Here is a 21636-nt window from a genome sequence, read left to right as displayed (position 1 = left end):
CTGGTCTATGGGCAGGCTTCTGGAACCCAGTGCCTGTGGTGTGACACCTTGTACAGCCTTGGTGCAGTGGTAAGGGGCTTGGACCTGCCTAGGCTCAGTATGCTGGGCTCTGCTGACTCCCCATGAGAGACCTCGATTTGGGGGATGTGGGGATGCAGGGTGGCTTGGGAAAGAGGGCTGAGGTGTGGGAGGAGGGAGGAGGGGGGTTTGTGGATAGTATGTGGAGTGAGTAGAAAATTTAATAAAGAAAAATGAAAAAAAAGCAATTAAAATATTGTACCACTACTTGGTACTTTGATATCAGTTTCTTAACGTCATAAAAACTAATTTGAAAGCTTCTCAGATATCATAGGTAGGGTAAGTCAAGATAGAAAACTTTGCTATTCAGCTAATAAGCAGCATCATGGGAGGAGGGAGGTTTGTCCTCTTTTCCACATGAGTTTTGGCTGCCAAGGGCTCTAAAGAACTCAGGCCAGTTTTGGCTTTCATGACTGGTATCATTGGTGTCAAAGGGTTCCCTTCCTAGAGTGGGGGCTCCAGTGTGGGCAGCACTCTGCCCCTCCAGCACTGGTTCCTCAGCAACCTTGAGAAACAAATCTCTGTGAAGGCTACTGTTGCTGCTTATAGCACTGGGTAAAGACTGTGAAGGTACACCACCGCTTCTGGAGAGTGAAGAGAAAGTGAATACGGTTGAAGCATATGCAAGTGGTAAAAAAATAGTAGAAGAGATGGAGGAAACAACTGTAGCAGCAGCAGCAGCAGCATAAACCTTGGGATGGAAGAGAAAGTTCCAGAAACCAGCCCCATGCCAGACAGACAAGGGCTGCTAAAAGAGAAAGAGCACATTGTCAAAGTCAAGCCTACCAGACTTCTATGTGTCTCTGTCTCTGTCTCCGTCTGTCTGTCTGTCTGTCTGTCTGTCTCTCTCTCTTTTTTGGAGACAGGGTTTCTCTGTGTAGCTCTGCACCTTCCCTGGAACTCACTCTGTAGACCAGGCTGGCCTCGAACTCACAGAGATCCGCCTGGCTCTGCTGCCCAAGTGCTGGAATTAAAGGCGTGCACCAGCACCTCCCGGCTTATGTCTCTCTTATGCTATCCCCAGTGATGTAGATGAACTAAGTCTAATGAGAAAACATCAACAGGAACAGAAATTGTGGAAACCTGTGAGGCACCAGCATCATTTACTCACTTGCTCATTCAGTGGACATTTTCATGAATTGAGGGAAACAGCAGCAGAGACTGGAAGGATCATGAACTCCACAGGTGTGATACAGGTGAGGTACTAGGATATGGGAGGGGCCAGCATTTCCCTCTGCTCTCTACAGAACTGGTGCCTACAGCAGGGCTAGGCACTATCTCTTCGAGTTCAGTCGAAGGGAGAAGGTAGATATGTAAACAAACAAGCAAAAATAGAACTACATAGTTTAGTGAATTCAGAGACAGTGACAGAGGAGACTTCACTCGTAAGTTGGAAGATGGAATGCCTTCTCTCAGGAGGTGAAATCTGAGTAAAAACCTGAAAAATGAGTCATAATGCACATGAGAAGCAGGGAAAAGTGTGAAGGCATTTGGGCATGAAGGAACTGTGTGTTCAGAGAACCCAAAGGCATATTGGCAGGGCAAAAGGGGCAGACTGGCCTAAGACAAGGGTAGGAGACCAGGCATGGGTCACCTAGGGGTTTGGAGATTGAGCTAATGAATTCATACCTCACTGACAATTCAGCAGGAAGACCTGAGGGTTTGCAGGTGGTGGGGGAGTCTACAGAAAACAGAAAGTCTAATAAGGAAACTGGACATAGTTCAGAGAACACCTAACAGTAACTCCCATCAAGGTGTTGGCAAAGTGGAGAAAAGGAGATGGATTTGAGATCCATTTTGGATATTGAAACTGTGAGAGTCAAATGATTATTAATGAGGTTTATCAAAGAGAACACCCTGGACTTGAGTCTGAGCCAGTGGGCGGTTTGGTGGTGGCCCTTACTGAGGTAGAGAAGATTGGGTGAGAAATGGTTTTCGGTTAAGTTGTGAAGACTAGTGTAAGTGATCATGCTATATTTGAGGTGCCTTTTGACACTAAGAGCCACATTCTCCATTCAGAGGAGATAATGACTGCAGTCACAAATGCAGGAGCAAGTCATTTGGATCAGTCAATTTAATGGGCAGAGATGAATTGACTTGGGTAAGAGTTTCTAAAAAATGTGAAAATTGGGCTTTGGATCAGGGTAACTCCAACACTGACCCATTTGGTACAGTAGACGAAGTCAGCCAAAAAGAAGAAGTGAAAGGTCAAAAACAAAGGTAGACAGTGAAAAGAGAGAGCAAGTGGACCAAACAGGGCAGGAAGGTGCATTGGTAAGTGTGGGTAACACTGAGAGGAACAGCTGTGGTGGGCTGTAGCGGTGATAGACAGGCAGACAGGGACACCAGGGAGAGCAGTCATCCATCAGGTGAGCAGATGACAGTGGGTATGAAGTTGAGGTAAGAATGTACCTTTGTGTATGAAGCCAGGAGCTGCTATCTTTGCAGGCTGATGGAATGATCCAGTACAGAGAGAGACATTGAAGGTAGTGGGAAAACTGAAAATCTCAAGACAAGATTCACTGGGAAGAGAAAATTTCTAGTTCTTTAGGAGCCACAGAGAGAGGCTCAGTGGTTTGGGTGTGGAAGGAAGAAAGGAAGAGGTCTGGGTGGTGGTAAGGGAATGTTTCCATTTTTCAGAAGTCGAGGAAAAGTCAGCAGCAGAGATGAGCAGGCAGAAATTGGGACGTTCCAATAAGGTGAGAGCATGTCAAGTCATCTTAAACAGTCAGAGAGCAAGTGTATTAGAAAAAGCAGCAGAACTCAGAACTCAGTACTGAGATGAAAAGAAAACCAGCATTCAGGTCCTCTGAATGCCTTATGTTGTTTTCTTTATCTGCTCAGATCCAGACAGGAAAGGGGTGGGAGGGGTCACTGAGTTCATAATCATGATGGAAATGGGACTTTGTAAGGCATGGTTAGATTAAGGTCATCTGGACCATGGAGTAAAACAGCAGAGATGGCAATAGATAGAGACAGGTGGTGCCTATGCATCAGCAGTTACAATGGGGTTGAATAACTCTGTGTATATGTGTGTGTGTGTGTGTGTGTGTGTGTGTGTGTGTGTGTGTGTGAGTGTGTGTGTGTGTTATTAGGTCATTTTTAACAGGAAAGGATAAGGAACACCCAAGGTTAGATAATGTGAGATCTTTTTTTTTTTTTATGGATTGGTAGAAGGTATCCAGCTTTATTTATTTATTCATTCATTCATCTATTTATTTGTTCATTCGTTCATCTGTCTATCTATCTATCTATCTATCTATCTATCTATCTATCTATCTATTTATCAGCTTGATACAGTACAAATTATTATCCTAATAGTGAAATGTTTCATTGAGGCTTGCCCAGTAATTGAGTAAAGCTAAAACTTATTATAAGCCACAGTCATCCTAGGGTCCCCCCCCCCTACTACATAGCCTCCCTGGTTCAGTGGGTTGTAGTCGGATTGTTTTTTTTGCTTTATATCTAGTATCCACTTATGAGTGAGTACATACCATGTTTGTTCTTCTGGGTTTGGGTTACCTCACTCAGAATAATATTTTCTAGTTCCATCCATTTGCCTGCAAATTTCATGATGTCGTTGTTTTTCTCTGCTGAGTAGTACTCCATTGTGTATATGTACCACATTTTCTTAATCCATTCTTCAGATGATGGGCTTCTAGGTTGTTTCCAGGTTCTGGCTATTACTAATAATGCTGCTATGAACATAGCGTAGTATCTTTATGGTATGATTGAGCATTCCTTGGGTATATGCCCAAGAGTGATATGGCTGGGTCTTGAGGAAGACTTATTCCCAATTTTCTGAGAAACTGCCATACTGATTTCCACTCTTGAACACATTGGCACAGGAGATCACTTCCTAAATATAACACCAACAGCCCAGACACTGAGCACAACAATTAATAAATGGGACCTCTTAAAACTGAGACGCTTTTGTAGGGCAAAAGACATGGTCAATAAGAAAAAAAGACAGCCTATAGAATGGGAAAAGACCATCACCAACCTCACATTTGACAGAGGACTGATCTCCAAAGTATATAGAGAATGTGAGATCTTAAGGTGTTAGTAATGATGGGTCATAGTAGGACCACAGAAGTAAATGGCTAATGTGGGATGAAGGAAATGATTATTAGATAATCAAGGAGCCATTATGAAGAGCCAAAAGAAAAATAGCAAAGAAACAAATCACAATGGAAAAGAGACCTAGATGGGTCAAGGGTGCTAGTGCCAATTCAAGTGTCCAAGACAGTGATGAATGACAGACTAATAGGAAGGCCTGGAAAACTGGGCATATACCTGCAGTCAGGCTGCTGCATCAGGTGCCAGGGCTGCAAACCATTAAACACACCTCTCTAGTTTACATTTGCAGTTTTCTACAGCTTTCTGTTTTTCTATACATAGAAAAATTTCAGTTTAGGCCAATAAGTCTGCCCTGTAATACTGAAAGTAATATTTACAGCAGTAAATTAGCAAATGGCTATTTTAATCATAGCTGTCATCATCAATATTAGGATATTTCTATTTACTGAGTCCATGTTTTACAGCAGACATTGTGTCTTGTTAAGTCCTTACAGGTACAATACAATGGGTGGAGCATTAGCTTCACTTTACAAAGGAGGAAGAAAGCTTAGTGAAGGCAAGCAACAATTTAATTTCCAAGTTACTGAATGTGGAATGCCAGACTAGAGGGCTGTATAACTCATGCTCTTTGCAATGGGTCCTTGGAGCATAGCCATGGCCCTGATTCCAATTAGCCTGCAGGCACTAGCAGGACTCATGGGGCCTCTGAGAGTACAGCTTTGGATGATGGTACATATAACAAAGTGAGAACCCTGTGAATGTCTTTGATAGGTATCTAGCCTTGCCATAGTGAAGTCACAGCTGTAATTCTTTGATGTGAGATAAGGAAATGATTTTAGGTTAAATTACTTTAAAGAATAAACTTTTATTGTTTTTTTTTTTTTTTTTTTTCGAGACAGGGTTTCTCCATGTGGTTTTGGTGCCTGTCCTGGGTTTCACTCTGTAGATCAGGCTGGCCTTGAACTCACAGGGATCCACCTGGCTCTGTCTCCAAAGTGCTGGGATTAAAGGCATGTGCCATCATCACTTGGCTAAGAATAAACTTTTATTACGTACCCATTCAAATAGTTCAGCATTCTACATGCATTTGCAGAGCACAGTGGAAACTTGTTAAATGATGTGCTCTTACCAAAGTTTATCAGTTCATAAACTCCTGACCATTGTTTCCTATGAATGTTCTTGGGGCCTTAGATAGAAATGGATTGATCATAAACCCAAGTTCAAAAGAAGTGACAAATTCTGGTACCAGTATCTAGAAATGCTGTATGAAAGGTGTGTTCAGACACATTTTTAATCTGATCTCCCAAAGCAAGATGCACAATTTATCATACAGTTTTTCTGAGGACACTGAGCTATGGTAGGAACCATGCAGGTGTGACGTCAGACCATAAGCTCCTCTACTTCTCTCCCATGTCCTCTCTATCTGTCTGCCCTCCCTTTGCTCTGTCCTTCCAGGGACCCAGTAGTAGCTGGTGGATGTTCTTCATGTCTTCTAGCTTCTCTTCCCACTCACTACCTTTTTTTCCCTTCTATTAATGATGCCAACCTAGGAGTCTGGGGGAAAAAAATCTTTGGATTAATTTCTTTTAGTATAAATGAATGATCACTATTGGCCCCCTTCACCTTCACAAACGTTTTCTGAAAGGTCTTGATTTGCCCTAGTCAGCCTCCTTAAATACCATCATACTATAAAAATAATAATCATTACTGAAAAACTGGAAAACAAAGAACTTACACAAATTACTATAATTTCACTACCTAGGAAAATGGGTGAAAATATTTGCTTCATTGTTTCCATATCTTTGTATCATTTTTACATGGTTGTCATTGGCCTTCTCTCTAGACAGTTTACCATCTTTCATTTTCTGTGTAACAATAATGAACCTCCAATTGGTAGTACTTCAAGAAAGATGGCTATGAAAGAACCTCTGAGTACAGTCAGGCTTCTTCAGAGCAGAGAAACTATGGCAGTGAACAGGAGCAGATGCAAGCCTCTAGTCCTAATGGACTCCAGGTCAAGTAGAGGTAGGTGTTCCTTGGTAGATTCTGAACAGATCCCTTGCTCCCTTCGATCCTTTCAAAGCGACCTCAGGGTTGGTCTACCCACTCCTCTCCTCTGTCTAGACTGTCCTTCACTCCTCCCATACCCATACAAAGGCAGTGTCCTCAGACCTCTCATCCTGTACAGTGACTGGCAGCTAGGATCCAACGTTGTTCCTCGGTTTGAAATTGACTCTTCCATTCCACTAAGCTCCAGTCACAGGAAGTTCAACTCTTACCTTTCTTTCATTTTTCTCTCATTCTATGTATTCCTCTCTAATCTACAGGTTTATGTCATAGGATTTGGAGGTAAAAGAGGAACAAGCCAGACTGGATAAACACTCAGCAGAGATGAACCCTAAATCACAAATTAAGTTCCCTCATATACTCTTTTTCTAGCCTTTCTTGCTTTGGGATAATATGGCTTCATATTCCTACCCCATGATCATCTGCTCATAGCTTAAAAGATTTGAGGGAGACTCTTGTCAATTCAAGACAAAACACAGGCAGGGAGTATCCTCAAAGTTGTTACCCTACCATGTTTGGGGAACACATGTTCCCTAGCACATGAATGGAGGGTCAAGTTCATTTGGGAATGCATTCTCTTTAAAACACAGCATGAATAGAAGGCATCTGGATGCCTCCTACTGTGGGAGGGCTTTGGGTAGGAGCATGGATTTCTTAACCATTTAAGCTACTTAGCAGATGTGGAGGCCTCATACAAAGCAATAACTAGAGACACTTACAACATCTCACATACTCAGTTGACTGTTAAGTGATGCCACCTAGAATCTTCAGTTATATTATTATCTTTTTAAAGATGAGGGAAAAATCCTGTTCTGTAACAAAGCAACCTAGTTATTTGATACTTCAAATGTTTTAGATAACATTTCATTTCTCAATGACATCTTGATATTAATATTCAAACATAACTGGCATTCATTCTCCTTTTCTCACTAGGAATGGGAGGTCGGTGGTAAAAGCCAAGGGCATGAGGGTGAACAGCTATACATCACATATTCTTATAGCTGATGATCCACACGTCACGTGTAACTAACTGGCATCTGTGTGGCCTACCATAACAAGGTCGTCACAATAAGATTAGAGAGGGGTGAAAAAGCAGGCTGGTGAGAGTTGTAACTAACACGGTTCATTATGTGTTTTATAAGGAGTTGGGTTACAACTTTTTTCACCATCTCACTATTCGTGGTGAGCAACTCATTTGGCCGACTCCAGAGATGGCAGGATCCTCAGAGACAGGCAGAGAGACTGTGTATGGGGTAAGGCAACATTAATCATAGTTATTCTCATGAAAAAAGATTCAGCAGTTCAAAGGGAGTGATGAGAGCAGCTAATGGGGGGGGGGTAAGAATGCTCCAAATTGAGTATACACATGTGTGCAATAGATAAATTTCAAAAATCATTTGCATGAAATTCCTTCATTTTTAATGAACCATCATGCTATCAAATCTCCAAGATGGTACATGATACACAATGATCACCATGTTAATTTGATCAGGGACTTTTTTTTTTTTTTTAAATAGAGAACCATGTCTAGTGGTCACAGTTCAATTTGAAAACACAAGATTATTGGAACATTTTGGGATCCAGCTAATCCAGTTCTAAAGTCTACACTAATTAAATTAGTCAAAATATTGAGTACTGTGCACTATGGAATATATTATTTATCCCCCCCCAAATGTAAAAAGCACATACATGTCTAACAAAAGAAGAATGAATAAGAAAGTTATGGTGAGCAGTAGAAACTCACAGAAAAAGTAAAAACAATAGATATGGATATTGTGACAATAGCAAAATTATGACACATTTTAACTAAAAGAACTGTTGAAATATTTTACCATGATTACAACTCTATAAAGAAATGCATATATGTGGTGGTGGCGCACGCCTTTAATCCCAGCACTCAGGAGGCAGAGCCAGGTAGATTTCTCTGTGCTCGAGGCCAGCCTGGGCTACAGAGTGATATCCAGGAAAGAGGCGCAAAGCTACACAGAGAAACCCTGTCTTGAAAAACAAAAACAAAAACAAAAAAAACAGAAAAAAGAAAAGAAATGAATATATATCAAGAAACAGAAAAGGAAGCACACCAAATATTACCATTATTTGGTAATGACAGGATTGTGGTATTATATTGTGTCTGTTATGCCTTATATACATTTTCTCTGTATTTTATGTTTGTTCTCCTTCATTCTCTCTCCCTCTCCTTACTGTTCCAGGTCATTTCCAGTATCTCGAATGATCTGAAAATGTATGAAGTTGAATTAACATCTTGTTTCTCTGGAGAGCTGTCAGAGCAGTGGTCTCAACCTTTCTAAGGCTGTGACCCTTTAATACAGTTCCTCATGTGGTGACCCTCAACCATAAAGTTATTTTCATTGCTACTTCAGAACTGTAATTTTGCTACTGCTGTGAATTATGATTTAAATATCCATCTTTTCTGATGGTCTTAGGTGACCCCTGTAAAAGGGTCATTCAACCACCAAAAGGTTTGTGACCCACATGTTGAGAACCACTGTGTTAGAGTGAAGAAAATATATGTTTAGTGGGCCCAGAGAGATGGCTCAGAGGTGAAGAGCACTTGCTGCTCTTCCAGAGGACTTGAGTTTGGTTCCCACTACCCACACTGGGCAGCTTACAAGGGCCTGTGCATAACTTCAGCTCCAGGGGATCAATGTCCTTTTTTGGCCTCTGTAGGTATCAGCACATTTACACATAAATATACAAATAAAAAAAAATTCATGCTTAGGGATGTATTGTTTCATCTGATCAAATAGGAATGGGAGGTAATTGGTGCAGTTCCCAGTTCAGTGAATCAAAACACCACGGGAGTGTCCATGTGTGGTGGGTGAGAGGTGTGATATACGCCTCCTGCAGGATCAGACATGGCTCAGAGAGACTTTGGCATCATGCAAACTAATAATATCCTAGTTAACCATACAAAGGGACAAGGAGAAGGCATTAGGGTGTGTGGAATAATCTCAGAAAATTTTTTCCTTAAGTGACTGTGATTTCTTGGGGAGGAAGGAAGGATTAGAAATCAAGTTGCGATTGCCCTTGGTATCAGTGATTGGTTAACCCAATGGCATGTATCTTTGGCAAGTTTCCTTCCTTTTCTTGACAACTGTTCCCTCATTGGACCTCAGGAAGTTGTATGGAAAGTAATTAGTGGGAGCAGATGGCTGTTGACAGATTGCCTGGAAAAGCTTGAGTCCTGAGGAAACATGACTGGATAGCATTTGGCTGCATGAGAGCCCAGAGTCCTTTGCAGAATTACTGAGACACATAGGAAAGGTGTTCACAGTGGTTAATACACAACATTCAATTGGATGGCTGCAAATTGACTCCTAACTACTGAGAGCATAGCTGTTGGCCTACAGAAATGTTTAACTTTCCACCACCCACAGTCTTACCATCTGCAAATTGGGAATGGTTCATTGTACTAATCACATTAAATCATTTAAGCATTAGATGATATAACATGTCTGAAAATATAGAGTGAAATGATCAATAATAGTAGCTATCTATTACTAATTGCTATTTAAAAAGGCTAGTCTATTTTTTCCCTCTAAAAATTTTCTAGAAGTCTGTGAAAAGTTTTCATTAAGAAAAATCAAAACAGCCAGCAAAGCACAGCTCTGTTTTGCAGAGGCCAGCTGGGGAGCCATTTATTTCTCCTGGATTGTTGGGGTTTGGGGTTGCTTAGATCTTCCATTTGTGTTGGTTGTATCTTCGTTTTGATAATCCTGCCTCAAAGAATTCCAGCCAGCTAGTGAGGCAAGTTATTTCTTTCCTGGAACCACACGGGTCCCTCCGAACAGAGCCCCTGCTCTTCCTCTGTTTGACTGCTTAAAATAGTTTCTGAAGAATTTAACCACAACTGAATCAAAACTAACCAGCCTGTAATTTCCTGGTCTGTCCCCATGGCCTTTCTTTTAAAACAAAACACACGCGAAAAATGGCATTTTGATGGCGGATTTCCAGCTTTGGGGGTTTTGACTGGAGGAAGCTGGGGAATGTCCATGGAGTGTCTCTCTTTGGGAGCGTTTCTCTTTGGGAGTAGGCTTGTGTGGGCTTCATTACTCTGGGTTGTTTTAATTTTCTTAATGAAAATTTTGCTGAATACTGTCAGTCCGTAGTTCTTTATGTCTGTCTTTCCCCCATTCTGGTGCATATGAAAATACATCAACATGCTCTCAGTACATAAGCTACAAACAGAAAGGGCTGTTCTTTCATGTAAAAGCATTTGGTATAAAAGTCTAAGAAAATGAAAGTGGATTGAATTCATCCATGACAGACACAATTAAAATATATTTGGGTCTTTTCAGAAAGCCTTTGCAAATATTTTGATTTCAGTTCTGAAGGACTGAAGACTCTATTTACATTGGTCAGTGATATTAAAGGTCAATTATTTTTTTTGTAATATATAGCCAGAGCCATTTTCAACCTTTTTGAACATTAAATATTTTCTTTTTGTTTTTCAATCTGAGATATAATGTACAGTGAAGTAAGTGCTAATAATTAATATATAACACAAAATTTAGAGTTAGTTAGAAGCCACAGTGAGTGAAAATAGAAATTCATATAAAAGCTAAATCAAAATGTTTCACAACAAAAACCAAGTGATTCATTTTAAAACCATACTGAATATTATGAGAGTGCTTACACCTGGTACATTGAGTCCAGAGATGTTTGTTTCAGTGAATGTTTGCTAAGTTGATGAATTAACAATAGATGGTAACAACAGGACTAAAGCTACAGAATGATAACTGAGAAAATGGCATAAAGGAGATTTGTTTCTGAGCAAACACTCCCATTCAAATTTTATGACATAATCAACAGTCTAATTTGCTATTATAATGCAGGAGAATCATATTCAGAAGTTTTAAATCTTAGAAATGTTTATACAATAGAGCATGCTTCTAATCTATATCTATATCATCATTTATTTCTATATTATTATATCTGGGAGTCATTATCAAAGCAGATCCATGTTTTCAAACAGGTTCAACCTATTTACAATTAGAAGCTGCCACACATATCCTAGGAATCCACACACTAAAGGTATTACATTTTCTCTTCAAAGTACCTCTTTCTTATAGTTTTCATGATATTAATAACTTAACAAGTTTTCTTTCAAAGCAGAAAGCAATGGCCAGAATCCAACTGCAGCACGCTCTTTGACTTCACCAAGTCTAAAGTATCTTTGCTCTATCTGGCACTTGAAAGTATAATCTACCATTTACTTGTAATGAAAATTTTGATTGTGGAAATAGGACCAAATATATAGTGACACATGACATCTGTTCCACAGGGGCAAAAAGACAAGAGACACCTAACTCCATTAGTCCTCTGCGTCCTCATCTTTGCTTCAACGTTTTCTGTAATTACTGCTATGGATGTTTTTTTTTTTTAAAGCACTGATTTTTTAGAGAGTTCATTTCCAAAAATCAAACACAGAAGATATAAAACATTTTTTGGGGCTGTACAGATGTAAGCAATATACTAGAATTAGCACATGAAAGCAAATATCTCTGTAGACTTAATGGCAAGGTTGAAAAGGCTGAAGACCCACTCCCTCTGCAAAAGCAGAGCCTTCTCCTGGGTTCAGCAGAGGAAGAAAATCCTCTTCCCCACTGTGAACACACTTCTATTAGCTATAGCAGACTACATGTTATACATGCTTACTTTGCTCTCTGCCAGACTTTTGGCTGACAAGCATTAACCTCAATTGTTCCAACTAACCTCTCGGGCAGTGTTGCCGAAATGTACATAGATTACTTCACTCCACAAACAACTCCTTTCATCTCACATTTATGAGGAGGACTTTCTAGGGAATAATCTATTCCAATCAGTTTTCATCAATTTATTTAGCACCTACTCAGATGGTTCCAACTCAGACACAAGGGACTCATGCTCTGGGAACCACTGATAATAAGGACATTAAGTTAGATTATGTAATTGTTGGTTCTTAATTGCTCAGAGCTCTTTTACTGTGCCTCATGCTTTTTTTCTCTAATATCTAAAGTTCAAGCCACAGTTCATTAGACACTCAGATTTTCAACAAGCAAATCAGGGTTTTTTCCATAGGCTCAGAGTTTCCTAACCGTGTTAAATAGTTCACAATTCAGAGAAATGCTGAGCAAAAGAATAACGCAAGCATATTTTATGTCATTTCATGCATCAAAAAATTCCCAAGTGTCTAGGATATTCTATTTTCATTTGAAGATTGCTTACTGAAATCTGAAAATATTGTAGTAAACAATTACTGAATTATAATAGGTGGCAAACACATAAAGTGACACTCCAGCACGCTCTTCATCTGTGCACAGGAGTGGACGTTTTATTAAACTCACCGTTTATATAAAAGTGTATAATTCAAGGTCTTCCATGACATTGGCATTTAAACACAAAAGAAGTGATTTCTATAGTAGTTTCATATGTTCTAAATTTTCTTCTGCTAACTCTTAACTTCTTTGCATGTTTCTTAAGGTACAAATCTATGATCAGTGATGGAAAGAGCATCAGTAAATAGAAAACTATATCACCAACCATTTTTGTGAATAGAATTTTCCTGGGTACATATGTGCCACCATAATAAGATGATAAATGGGCTTCTCTTAGGAAAGCATGGAGCCCTATATTGCAAGTACAAAGTGATGTCATCATCATTATCATTTTGATGGCCACCACAGTCAGGAGTTTAATCAAATAGGATTCCTAGACCTAAGGATTTTCAAAGGTAAGGAAGGCATAATGGGAATACATATTTACCTTTTCTGTTTCCATTAGTTGGTTTTTGTCCCTTCTACTCAAGATCACAAAGGATTCACATTCCAACCCATTTCACATATGCATGTGCACACTCATTACACACATGCATAGAGAAGCATTTGGTATCACAAAAATATTTCAGCATGATTTGAAAACTAAGGAAAGCATTTCTCATTTCAAGTAATGATCATAACAAATGGCTCTGAATTAGGCATCAGTTTCCTGAAAGCTTTCTAAAATACTTTTTTTCAGATGCAAATGTGAATTAAAAAAGCATGCTGGTTGATTTCCATAAGTAAAGTAAATGAAAAGTTTCCATATGTGAAAAGATGATCAAATGGAGGGTGTGGAAATAGGAAGGATGGGTTGCTACTGAAACTGTCACTTTGCTATGAAAGCACAGTGGTGTTTGCATTCTAATAAACACTCTGAGTGAGTATCACAGATAATTTAAACAGTGAGTTCCTGACTTGAGGACTCTGCCCTCTTGTTTTTATATTTACTTGCTGTGTTTCTTTCCTGGGTCCCATTATTGCTACAATACTTTAAGGATTCTACCATAAAACCACCTTGATTGCATGACCTGGACATTGCCACTTTCACAAATGCAGGTACTTGTTTTAATGTCATCATAATTCTTCAAACACATCTATGAGCAGCTCCTTCCCTAAGGACAAAATGTGACTTTCAGCTTTGCCAGGTCACAGGCTCTGGTGGCTTAGGAAGGGGGACCGTCTTTAACTGTGTTTCACCCACTACTTGCTGAGGTCTGGGGACCCAGGTGCCGTACAGTACCTTCTTTTCGTTTTCTCGTCTCTGCTGGTCCTTTACTTTAACCTGGAGAAGTTGAAATTTCAAGAGTTTTCCTATCAAGGGTAAGGTAAGTTTCTCTCCACTGTCCATAATTGTTTTTGCTGCCACCAACACCTATAAAGAAACACAATTATTAGGGAAGGTGACATTTTACAGTCAAATGCAGACAGGCCGTTACTGGCCAAATACATACATGGGAAATGTGCCCAGTGCCATTGAGATTGGATTGTTTCATTTCCAGCACTTTGTACAATGGTGCCAGACTCCCAGAACTGTACTAAGTAGACCCAGGCAGGGTTCCATCTGGGATGATTGACAGGTCACTTTCATGCTACAGAAAGTCTGTTGTTTGGCATGGCCGGTAGTCCAAACTGTCAAACTTTGACTTATTAGGACATTATAATAGAATCGAGTTTTATAATAGTGGAAATGACTGTGTTGGCAGTCTCTTATTTCTTGGTGACCAAATCCAAGTGAAAGATAAAAGCTGCTTGACACAGGGGCACCATATGAATGTTGCACCCCTCTTGCAGCTTAATGTTGATCCTGTTGGTATGTGGACTAATTGGGGTGAAATGAGGTTATTGAGTTTTCTTTGGGTGACGACAGGCACTGGGAACATACAGCTGTATTGTCCAGATGTGTGGCACTGACAGCCTATTTTATGGCTGTGTTTTTTACAGCTTGTTTCCCCTAAATTTCACACAACTTTCTAACATCTGGGTCCTTTTCCTTGGAGCCCTATAACCACTTTATTTACTGCAAGAAAAAATAAAATCATGTAAAATATACCATAAAAGTTGTTATGCGTTTCTCCTTATTCCTGTTGTCTCCCTAATAAAGTCCACTTCTGCCTGAAGGATTGTCACAGAAGCAATCTAGTTAAAGATTTTTCAACTTTTGTTTCTAAAGGAGCATCATATTTATTTATAACCTTGAGATGGATTAGGTGTTGCTAAAATGTTCTGACATGTGGCTTTTCTCCCCCCACCCCTTGGAGCAATCGCTCCTCCGAGGCATATGGTGTCAATTTCAGGCTCTCCATCTCAGACAATGACCGTGTGCACTGCTTCTCTGGAGCTGTGTCTTGTCTGAGGCTCACATTAGTTCTTGGGTCAGGGTTTCCATGGCCAGTCCAGTCTCTCTGACTTTTCCTCTTTGCCAAGGGAAATAGCTTAACGGAAGGGAGGTACATATTTTGCTTCGAACTAGAGAATGCCCTGTGGATCTTCACATGCCAAAATGTGATTAGATTTTGTGGAGACTGTACAGGTTCCTGCTCTGTACTGAGGTTGAAAAACCCAGGAAGAGGAGGCCTTTTAGGCTTCCCTTTCCAAAAACCAAAGGAACAAACCAAAGACTCAAGAGCTGTGTGTGTATGTGCATGTAGGTGTGTGTGTGTGTGTATGTGTGTGTGTGTGTGTGTGTGTGTGTGTGTGTGTGTACATGTATGTGGGGAGTGGAGAGAGGAGTGCTCCCCAGGAAGCACAGTGCTGCTTTTCCTGGCAGGTTCTGTTCTGCTGGCACAAATTACCGAAAGGGCATGATTGATGTGATTTTAGGGATCAAGAAAATGGACAGGACACCTGCAGATCCTCTCCATTTAATAATGACCAGATCCAAGATGCTCTGAGATCCTAAGGGGGTCTACTGCCTAGGAACTTATTCTAAAATGAAGCTGTGTGACTGGACCCAACCCCGAGGTTGAGTGTCAATGTTCGGTTTGAAATGTCATTTTTCAATAGCAGCTGAATAGCGTGTTGACAATCAGGCTGCTTTGTGACATCTGGTCCCAAATACTCAAATTTGGGGTTTTAAAGCTCATAGTAGTCTGGCATGGAGCATTCTTGTGGAGTACAGAGATCATGACAGTGTTGAAGGGAGTCAGTGCTAGAGCAGGCTACCCAGAGGCTCAGCCTTCTCCTGGTGATCTTTGAAGATTGGATTCTCACCTGTGTCATGGTAACGGGTGGGATGTATCTGGATGTACTTCCTAGCCTCTTGACTCCAAAAGTGCATGAACATTACCTCATTGGTTTAAAATGTACTAGAAGCACAAGCAAAAGTTCCCAGAGAGAAGTATTTTGCAGGCCATAAAAATTAATTTACATATCTGAAAATTGTAGCATGCTGGGTTTCAATAAAAACTTGGCATATCATCAAACAAGCAGTGATGTCTTACTCTTGCAAGGAGATGGGTGCTGGGAAATGTCACTGGGATAGCAGGCACCTGGCACTCGATGAGCTGTAGATGCAAAGTGGGTACAGTGGAGGGTGATGTAGCCCTGTGGAATGCTTCCTTCTGGCTGGCCCTGATGGTCCATATGGAAGCCACTCATTGCCAGACACACTCCCAGACAGCTCAGCCTACAAGAGGCACCACCAGCAATGGCAAAGCCTGGACACACCTGTCTTCTGGGCTTTCTCTGAAGTCACATAACTCCAGATATGGCTCTTTTGAATGCCCTTAGGATAATTAATGAAATTAAAGAAAAGAAGAAAGAAACAAGTCTATGCCAACTTAAAATTTGAGACTGAACCTTTTCGAATGGCCATCCCCAGGGGAGGCAGCAAAGGTCTGTACACTTGAGTTCCCACCAGAAGTTCTTTTTTCTTCACACCAATACTTGCAGATATAGAGTCAGAAGCCAGGACTTGGGTTTCAGATGAACAACAAATCCTCAGCAGACCTTTGTTTGAAGGTCTCCTTTTAGGGCATTAAAAACTGAAAGGGGGAGGGGATTTATGAGAAGACTCCTTTTTACAGACCACTTTGGAAAGGCTTCATTTCCTTACCTAATGTGTGCTAATTAAGGAAAAGGAGTCAACCTTCCACCTTTCAGTACCCTAGAGGTTATTTGTCTGGGAGTTGAGGTCAATATGTGTATGGACACCTGGTATGCATATCTCTTTTTGTATGTATTTCAGTCTCTGTGCTCCCTCTTCTCTCTCTGCATGTGAGTGTGTTTATTTGATAGCAAGATAACAAAGGCTATAATTTTGAGGAGACTTGATAGAACACAGTAGCAGGAAGCTAACTGCAATTAGACAAAAATCTATGTTTCCCAAACTGGTTAGGAAAGAAGTCATATATGGATTTGAACCTGGGCACTCATCAGGTTACTGTGCCTGGCTTGAGTCAGAAAACCAACATGAATCATAGGGGTGAAGGGAACTCATTAAAATGGTGAGAACTGTAGTGATATGAGGCCTTAGAGTCCCAGGGAGCTCAGTGGGTCAGGGCTGCAGGGGGAAGGACCTGCCCACATGAGGAGGCTTTGGGTAGAGTGACTGGAGGTGACCTCTGCTGGGAAAGGTCACTGTGGAAGAATGCCAAGCATTACAGCGGGGGTGGGGGTGGGGTGGGGTAGGGGGGGGGGGGGGGGGGGGGTGGGAGGGTGGTACCTAGCTGCTGTGTGAAGAGTGCTTTGAAAATGTGGGTGGATGCCCTTTTCCCTTAGCATGCTTTATGACTCTGAGCACACTAAGCAAGAACAACATCTGCCTCTTCGTCACTCACTGTGCATGAAGATGACTCCATCAGATTTGCCATCTAATGATTTGAGAATAAAACAAAGGGGCTAAATCGTTCCCTTGTCTGGGGATCAGTCAGGCCCACCCACAGATACTAGTGCTTTCCCCAACCACTCTTCCTCTTTGTAGCACCTCTTCACGTACTAAGCACAGGCAGATGCCTTCCCAGTGCTTAGAACTGGTTTCTACATTCCCATGGCAACTGGCTGGCTGGCTGGCTGGCTGGCTGGCTGGTTGGATAGATGGATGGCTGGATGGCTGGATGGATGTATGGATAGATGGATGGATGGATGGATGGATGGATGGATGGATGGATGGATGGATGAGGTAGAAAACCATGAGGTTTCTGCCTGATTTTCCCAGTGTGCTTACCACAAGGGACAGTTTGTTCACTGCTTAATATGCACACTTGATCGCAAGCAAGGGCTGCAGATGTACAGATTTTGGATCTGCATTTCTCCTTCCGGGAGCAGAATTTTAAGGCAACTTGTGAAGGAGGTGGCAAGGAGTGGCTATGTGTGTGAGAGACAGGGGAGGTAGAAGGCCAAGGGAAGCCATTTCTTTCAGAAGCTTTTAACAGTGATGGGGTTCCCCTTGCAGGGAAAGATCCTTTGGTTTGAGAGTTTTTCTTGGGGGCTATGGAATTTTCCTCTAACTCTGGCAATTTACAAAGCATTATTTTATATTTAGCCCTTCTTTGGGTAGATGACTTAGAATTGGGTGGATAATTTAGCACACAAGAGTAGAATCTCCAACTAGAGCTCAGTGCTACCTAGACTAGCACAGAGCTAAGCAAGCGGCTTTTAGGTATTGAGGATCTATAAAGTAGTCTAATTTTACTATCACCTTTTTTTGCTAACTCATTTCCTCATTGTCTGATGGATTCATTATCCATTCCCATTGTCTGATGGATTCATTATCCATTCCCATTGTCTGATGGATTCATTATCCATTCCCATTGTCTGATGGATTCATTATCCATTCCCATGGTAAAAACATCTCAACAACACAAGAGGCTGTGCAGCAAAAAGAGAATATCTCCCCAACTCTTGTACCAGACCTCTTTCTAGAGATGGCCACTATGAAACAATCCACATGCTGCCTTCCATTCTTCTCTGTACATTTATAAGCAGATCTCCCCGTCTCTCTCTTCTATCTATATCTATCATCTATCTATCTATCTATCTATCTATCTATCTATCTATCTATCTATCTATCTATATGTATGTATGTACACAAACACACACCCTCTTTGTGTTTTATACAAGCATGTTATTTGTATGGTTAAGTGATTTGTAACATGTGTTTTTCTGTAAAAACATCTGGGACAATCTACCTATGCTTAGTATGTACTGACATATTTTGCTCATGTGTGTGTTTTTTAATAGACAGTAGTCCTCTCTTATGTGTTTGGTCATTTAATTAGGTGGACATGCAGGCTATTTTTTTATATTAGGCTTCCATATATTCTTATTAGTAGCATTTTTGTTCCTACCAACATGTCATGGGTGGATCTGTTGTCCACCATCACCAACACAGGACGTTCTTCAACTTAAAATCTTTGTCTATATCGATAGTGATAGTTTTATTTGGAGGTGAGTGTAGTAATTGAAATGTTCTTTATCTGTACTGTCAGATATGGTGGCTAATGATTAGCTGAATATTGCTAGAACTGAAATTTTTGATTTTATTGTTAATTGGATAAAACCAACACATAAGTAGCCATGTGTTTTGGTCAGGGTGGGTTTATGATGTGAAAAGTGGGGAAAAGTTTATTTCATTTAAAATTGTGTTTTGGGGATTTTTTATTTTATACCCAGTGTGGTAGTTTGAAAGAAAATGGCCTCCAAAGGGAGTGTCACTATTAGTAAGTGTGACCTTGTTGGAGGAAGTGTGTCACTATGGAGGATAGGCTTTGGGGTGTCTTTTGCTCAAGCTTCCCTCAGTGTGAAACTTCCTGTTGCCTGCAAGATGTAGCGCTCTCAGCCCCAGCACCATGTGCTGCCTCCATGCTGCCATGCTCCTCCCCTTCATGAAATAATGGACTGAACCCCTGAAAATGTAATAAGCCACTCTCAATTAAATGTTTTCTTTATAAGCATTACCATGGTCATGGTGTTTCCTCACAGCAAAACAAAACAACAACAACAACAACAACAACAACAACAAAAAAACAAAATCTAAACTCAAACAGAAGTTGGTACCAGGAGTGGGGTATTGCTGACCATGCTTTTGTTTAGAGTAATATGGACTTTGGTACTTTGGGTTAGGAAAGCAGTGGAATGCTTTAAGCATTGCTTAATGGGTCATATTAGTAGAAGCATGGAAGACAGTGGTGTTGAATGTGATTTGATGAACTGTGAAGATCAAGAGATTTCAAAGAAGAATATTAGTATGTGGCTTAGAGACTGGTCTTATGACATTTTAATGATGAAAGTGGCTGGTTTTTGCCCTTGTCCAAAGAGTGTGCCTGAGGCTAAAGTAAAGAGTGTTGGATTAATTCCTTTGGCAGAGGAAATCTCAAAACAGCCTAGTGTAGACTCTGTTGTGTGGATATTAGTGGTAACTCTAATGAAGATGTATAATGAAAAGGAGCAAGCTGAGCATGGTAAAGTTTACAAAATGCACACTCTGAGAGGAAAAAGAGCATCAGGAAGTGAAATGTAGCTAAGTCCTGTGCTCAAGAAGATAAACGGATTAAGAAATGGAATAAAGGGAGTGGTGACCTCAGGGCAAGATCCCACCCAGCTAAATTTTTAACTTGTGAAAAGGAATTAAAGGAAAGTTTAGAGTTGGGGTGTGTTGGTTCACTACTTTAATCCCAGCACTGGGGAGGCAGAGGCTGGTCTACAGAGCAAGTTTCAGGACAGCCAAGCTTAGGCAGTGAGAGACAGGAAACAGGTGAAGATGTTATTGAACAGAGGGGACCAGGCTCCAGCACTAGAAAGCAGCAGAACTTGGCAACTAAGGACACATGGTTCTGGTTTTAGAGTTAAGGATAGAAGAAACAGGATATGGAGTCTGCCTGTGAACCTAAAGGAAGCTGCTGAGGCCAGGCGTGTGTATGTCAAGGGGTGTCTCTGAATGGAGGCCTAGGAGAGAGGCCATTGCATGAAGCTGTGAAGGTGAGGCATGGATTGCCTTGGGGAACCTAAGATGTTGGCGATGTCAGAACTGTGGGATACCTGCTGAGGAGAGCTGCTAACAGGGAGTGGAACCAGCCCAAGGGAGAGAAGTGTGTTGTAGTCAACAAAGCTGAAAGGAGTTGGAGATCTGAAGAGCATTTTGACATTATCCATGGAAATGCAGAATATGGAGTATGCCCAGCTGGTTTTAGGTCTTGCTTTGGTCCAGTAGTTCCTTGCTATGCTCCCTTCCCTGTGTTTTGGAATGGTCATGTATATCCTCTGCCATTACAAATTGAAAGTATGTGTTATGATTTTTTTTTTATTTTGATTTTTAGAGGGAGATTACAGTTAAGAGACTACCATACATTTCAGAAGAGACTTTGGACTTTGTTGTTGTTGTTGTTGTTGGAGCTGAGGATCGAACTCAGGGCCTTGCGCTTGCTAGGCAAGTGCTCTACCACTAAGCTAAAACCCCAACCCCGAGACTTTGGACTTTTAAACTGTGTAGAGACTATGATAGACTATGGGGACTTTTGAAGTTGGACTGAATACATTTTTGCCTTATGATATGGCCATAAGCCTTTTGGGGCCAGGAGGTAGAATGTGGTGGTTTGGAAGAAAATGGCCCCCAAGAGGTATGGCACTAGCAGTAGGTATGGCCTTGTTGGAGCAAGTGTGCCACTGTGGGGGAAGGCTTTGAGCTCTCCCTTTGCTCAAGCTTCCCTCAGTGTGACAGTCAGTCAGCTTCTTGTTGCCTGCAAGATGTAGCTCTCCCTGCTCCAGTACCATGTCTGCCTGCACGCTGCCATGCTTCCCTTCATGATCACAATGGACTGAACCTCTAAGCAAGCAACCCTCAATTAAATGTTTTCTCTGTAAGCATTGCCATAGTCATGATGTCTCCTCATAGCAATACAAACCTAACTTAGACACCCAGAGAAGACAATTGTTCAGCCCCATCCCCAACAGATGCCACCAGTGTAAGCAAAACCTGCACACCTGTGACAGTACCAGTGTGTGCTCAGATGCACAGTGTGCTGAAGTGAGCAGCATTGAAAATCTGTGGAGGCAAGGCTGAGATCTTTGTTTCTGGGCATTTAGGAAATCCATTGCTGTATGAAGATAAACAGGGCTGGTGTAAGGCAAAAAAATCAAAGATTATCAGTTTACT

General features: G+C 41.1%; 1 protein-coding gene and 1 non-coding gene across 2 annotated transcripts in view; both read right to left on the bottom strand.

The window, feature by feature from the left end:
- Positions 1–21636, bottom strand: part of Spag17 (sperm associated antigen 17) — a 235607-nt gene that overhangs the window by 148750 nt on the left and 65221 nt on the right. Inside the window, exon 4 of the mRNA XM_036191366.1 lies at positions 13786–13917. Coding sequence (XP_036047259.1) covers positions 13786–13917 — 132 coding nt within the window. The remainder of the gene's footprint in view (positions 1–13785; positions 13918–21636) is intronic.
- On the bottom strand, positions 20869–20943 carry Trnaa-agc. Its single transcript has one exon. It is a non-coding gene; the product is annotated as a tRNA-Ala (tRNA).

The sequence above is a fragment of the Onychomys torridus genome, chromosome 6 (assembly GCF_903995425.1).
Source record: "Onychomys torridus chromosome 6, mOncTor1.1, whole genome shotgun sequence".
Classification (NCBI taxonomy): domain Eukaryota; kingdom Metazoa; phylum Chordata; class Mammalia; order Rodentia; family Cricetidae; genus Onychomys; species Onychomys torridus.
The sequence above is the reverse complement of the archived record's forward strand: the minus strand, read 5'-3'. Positions and strand labels throughout refer to the sequence as shown.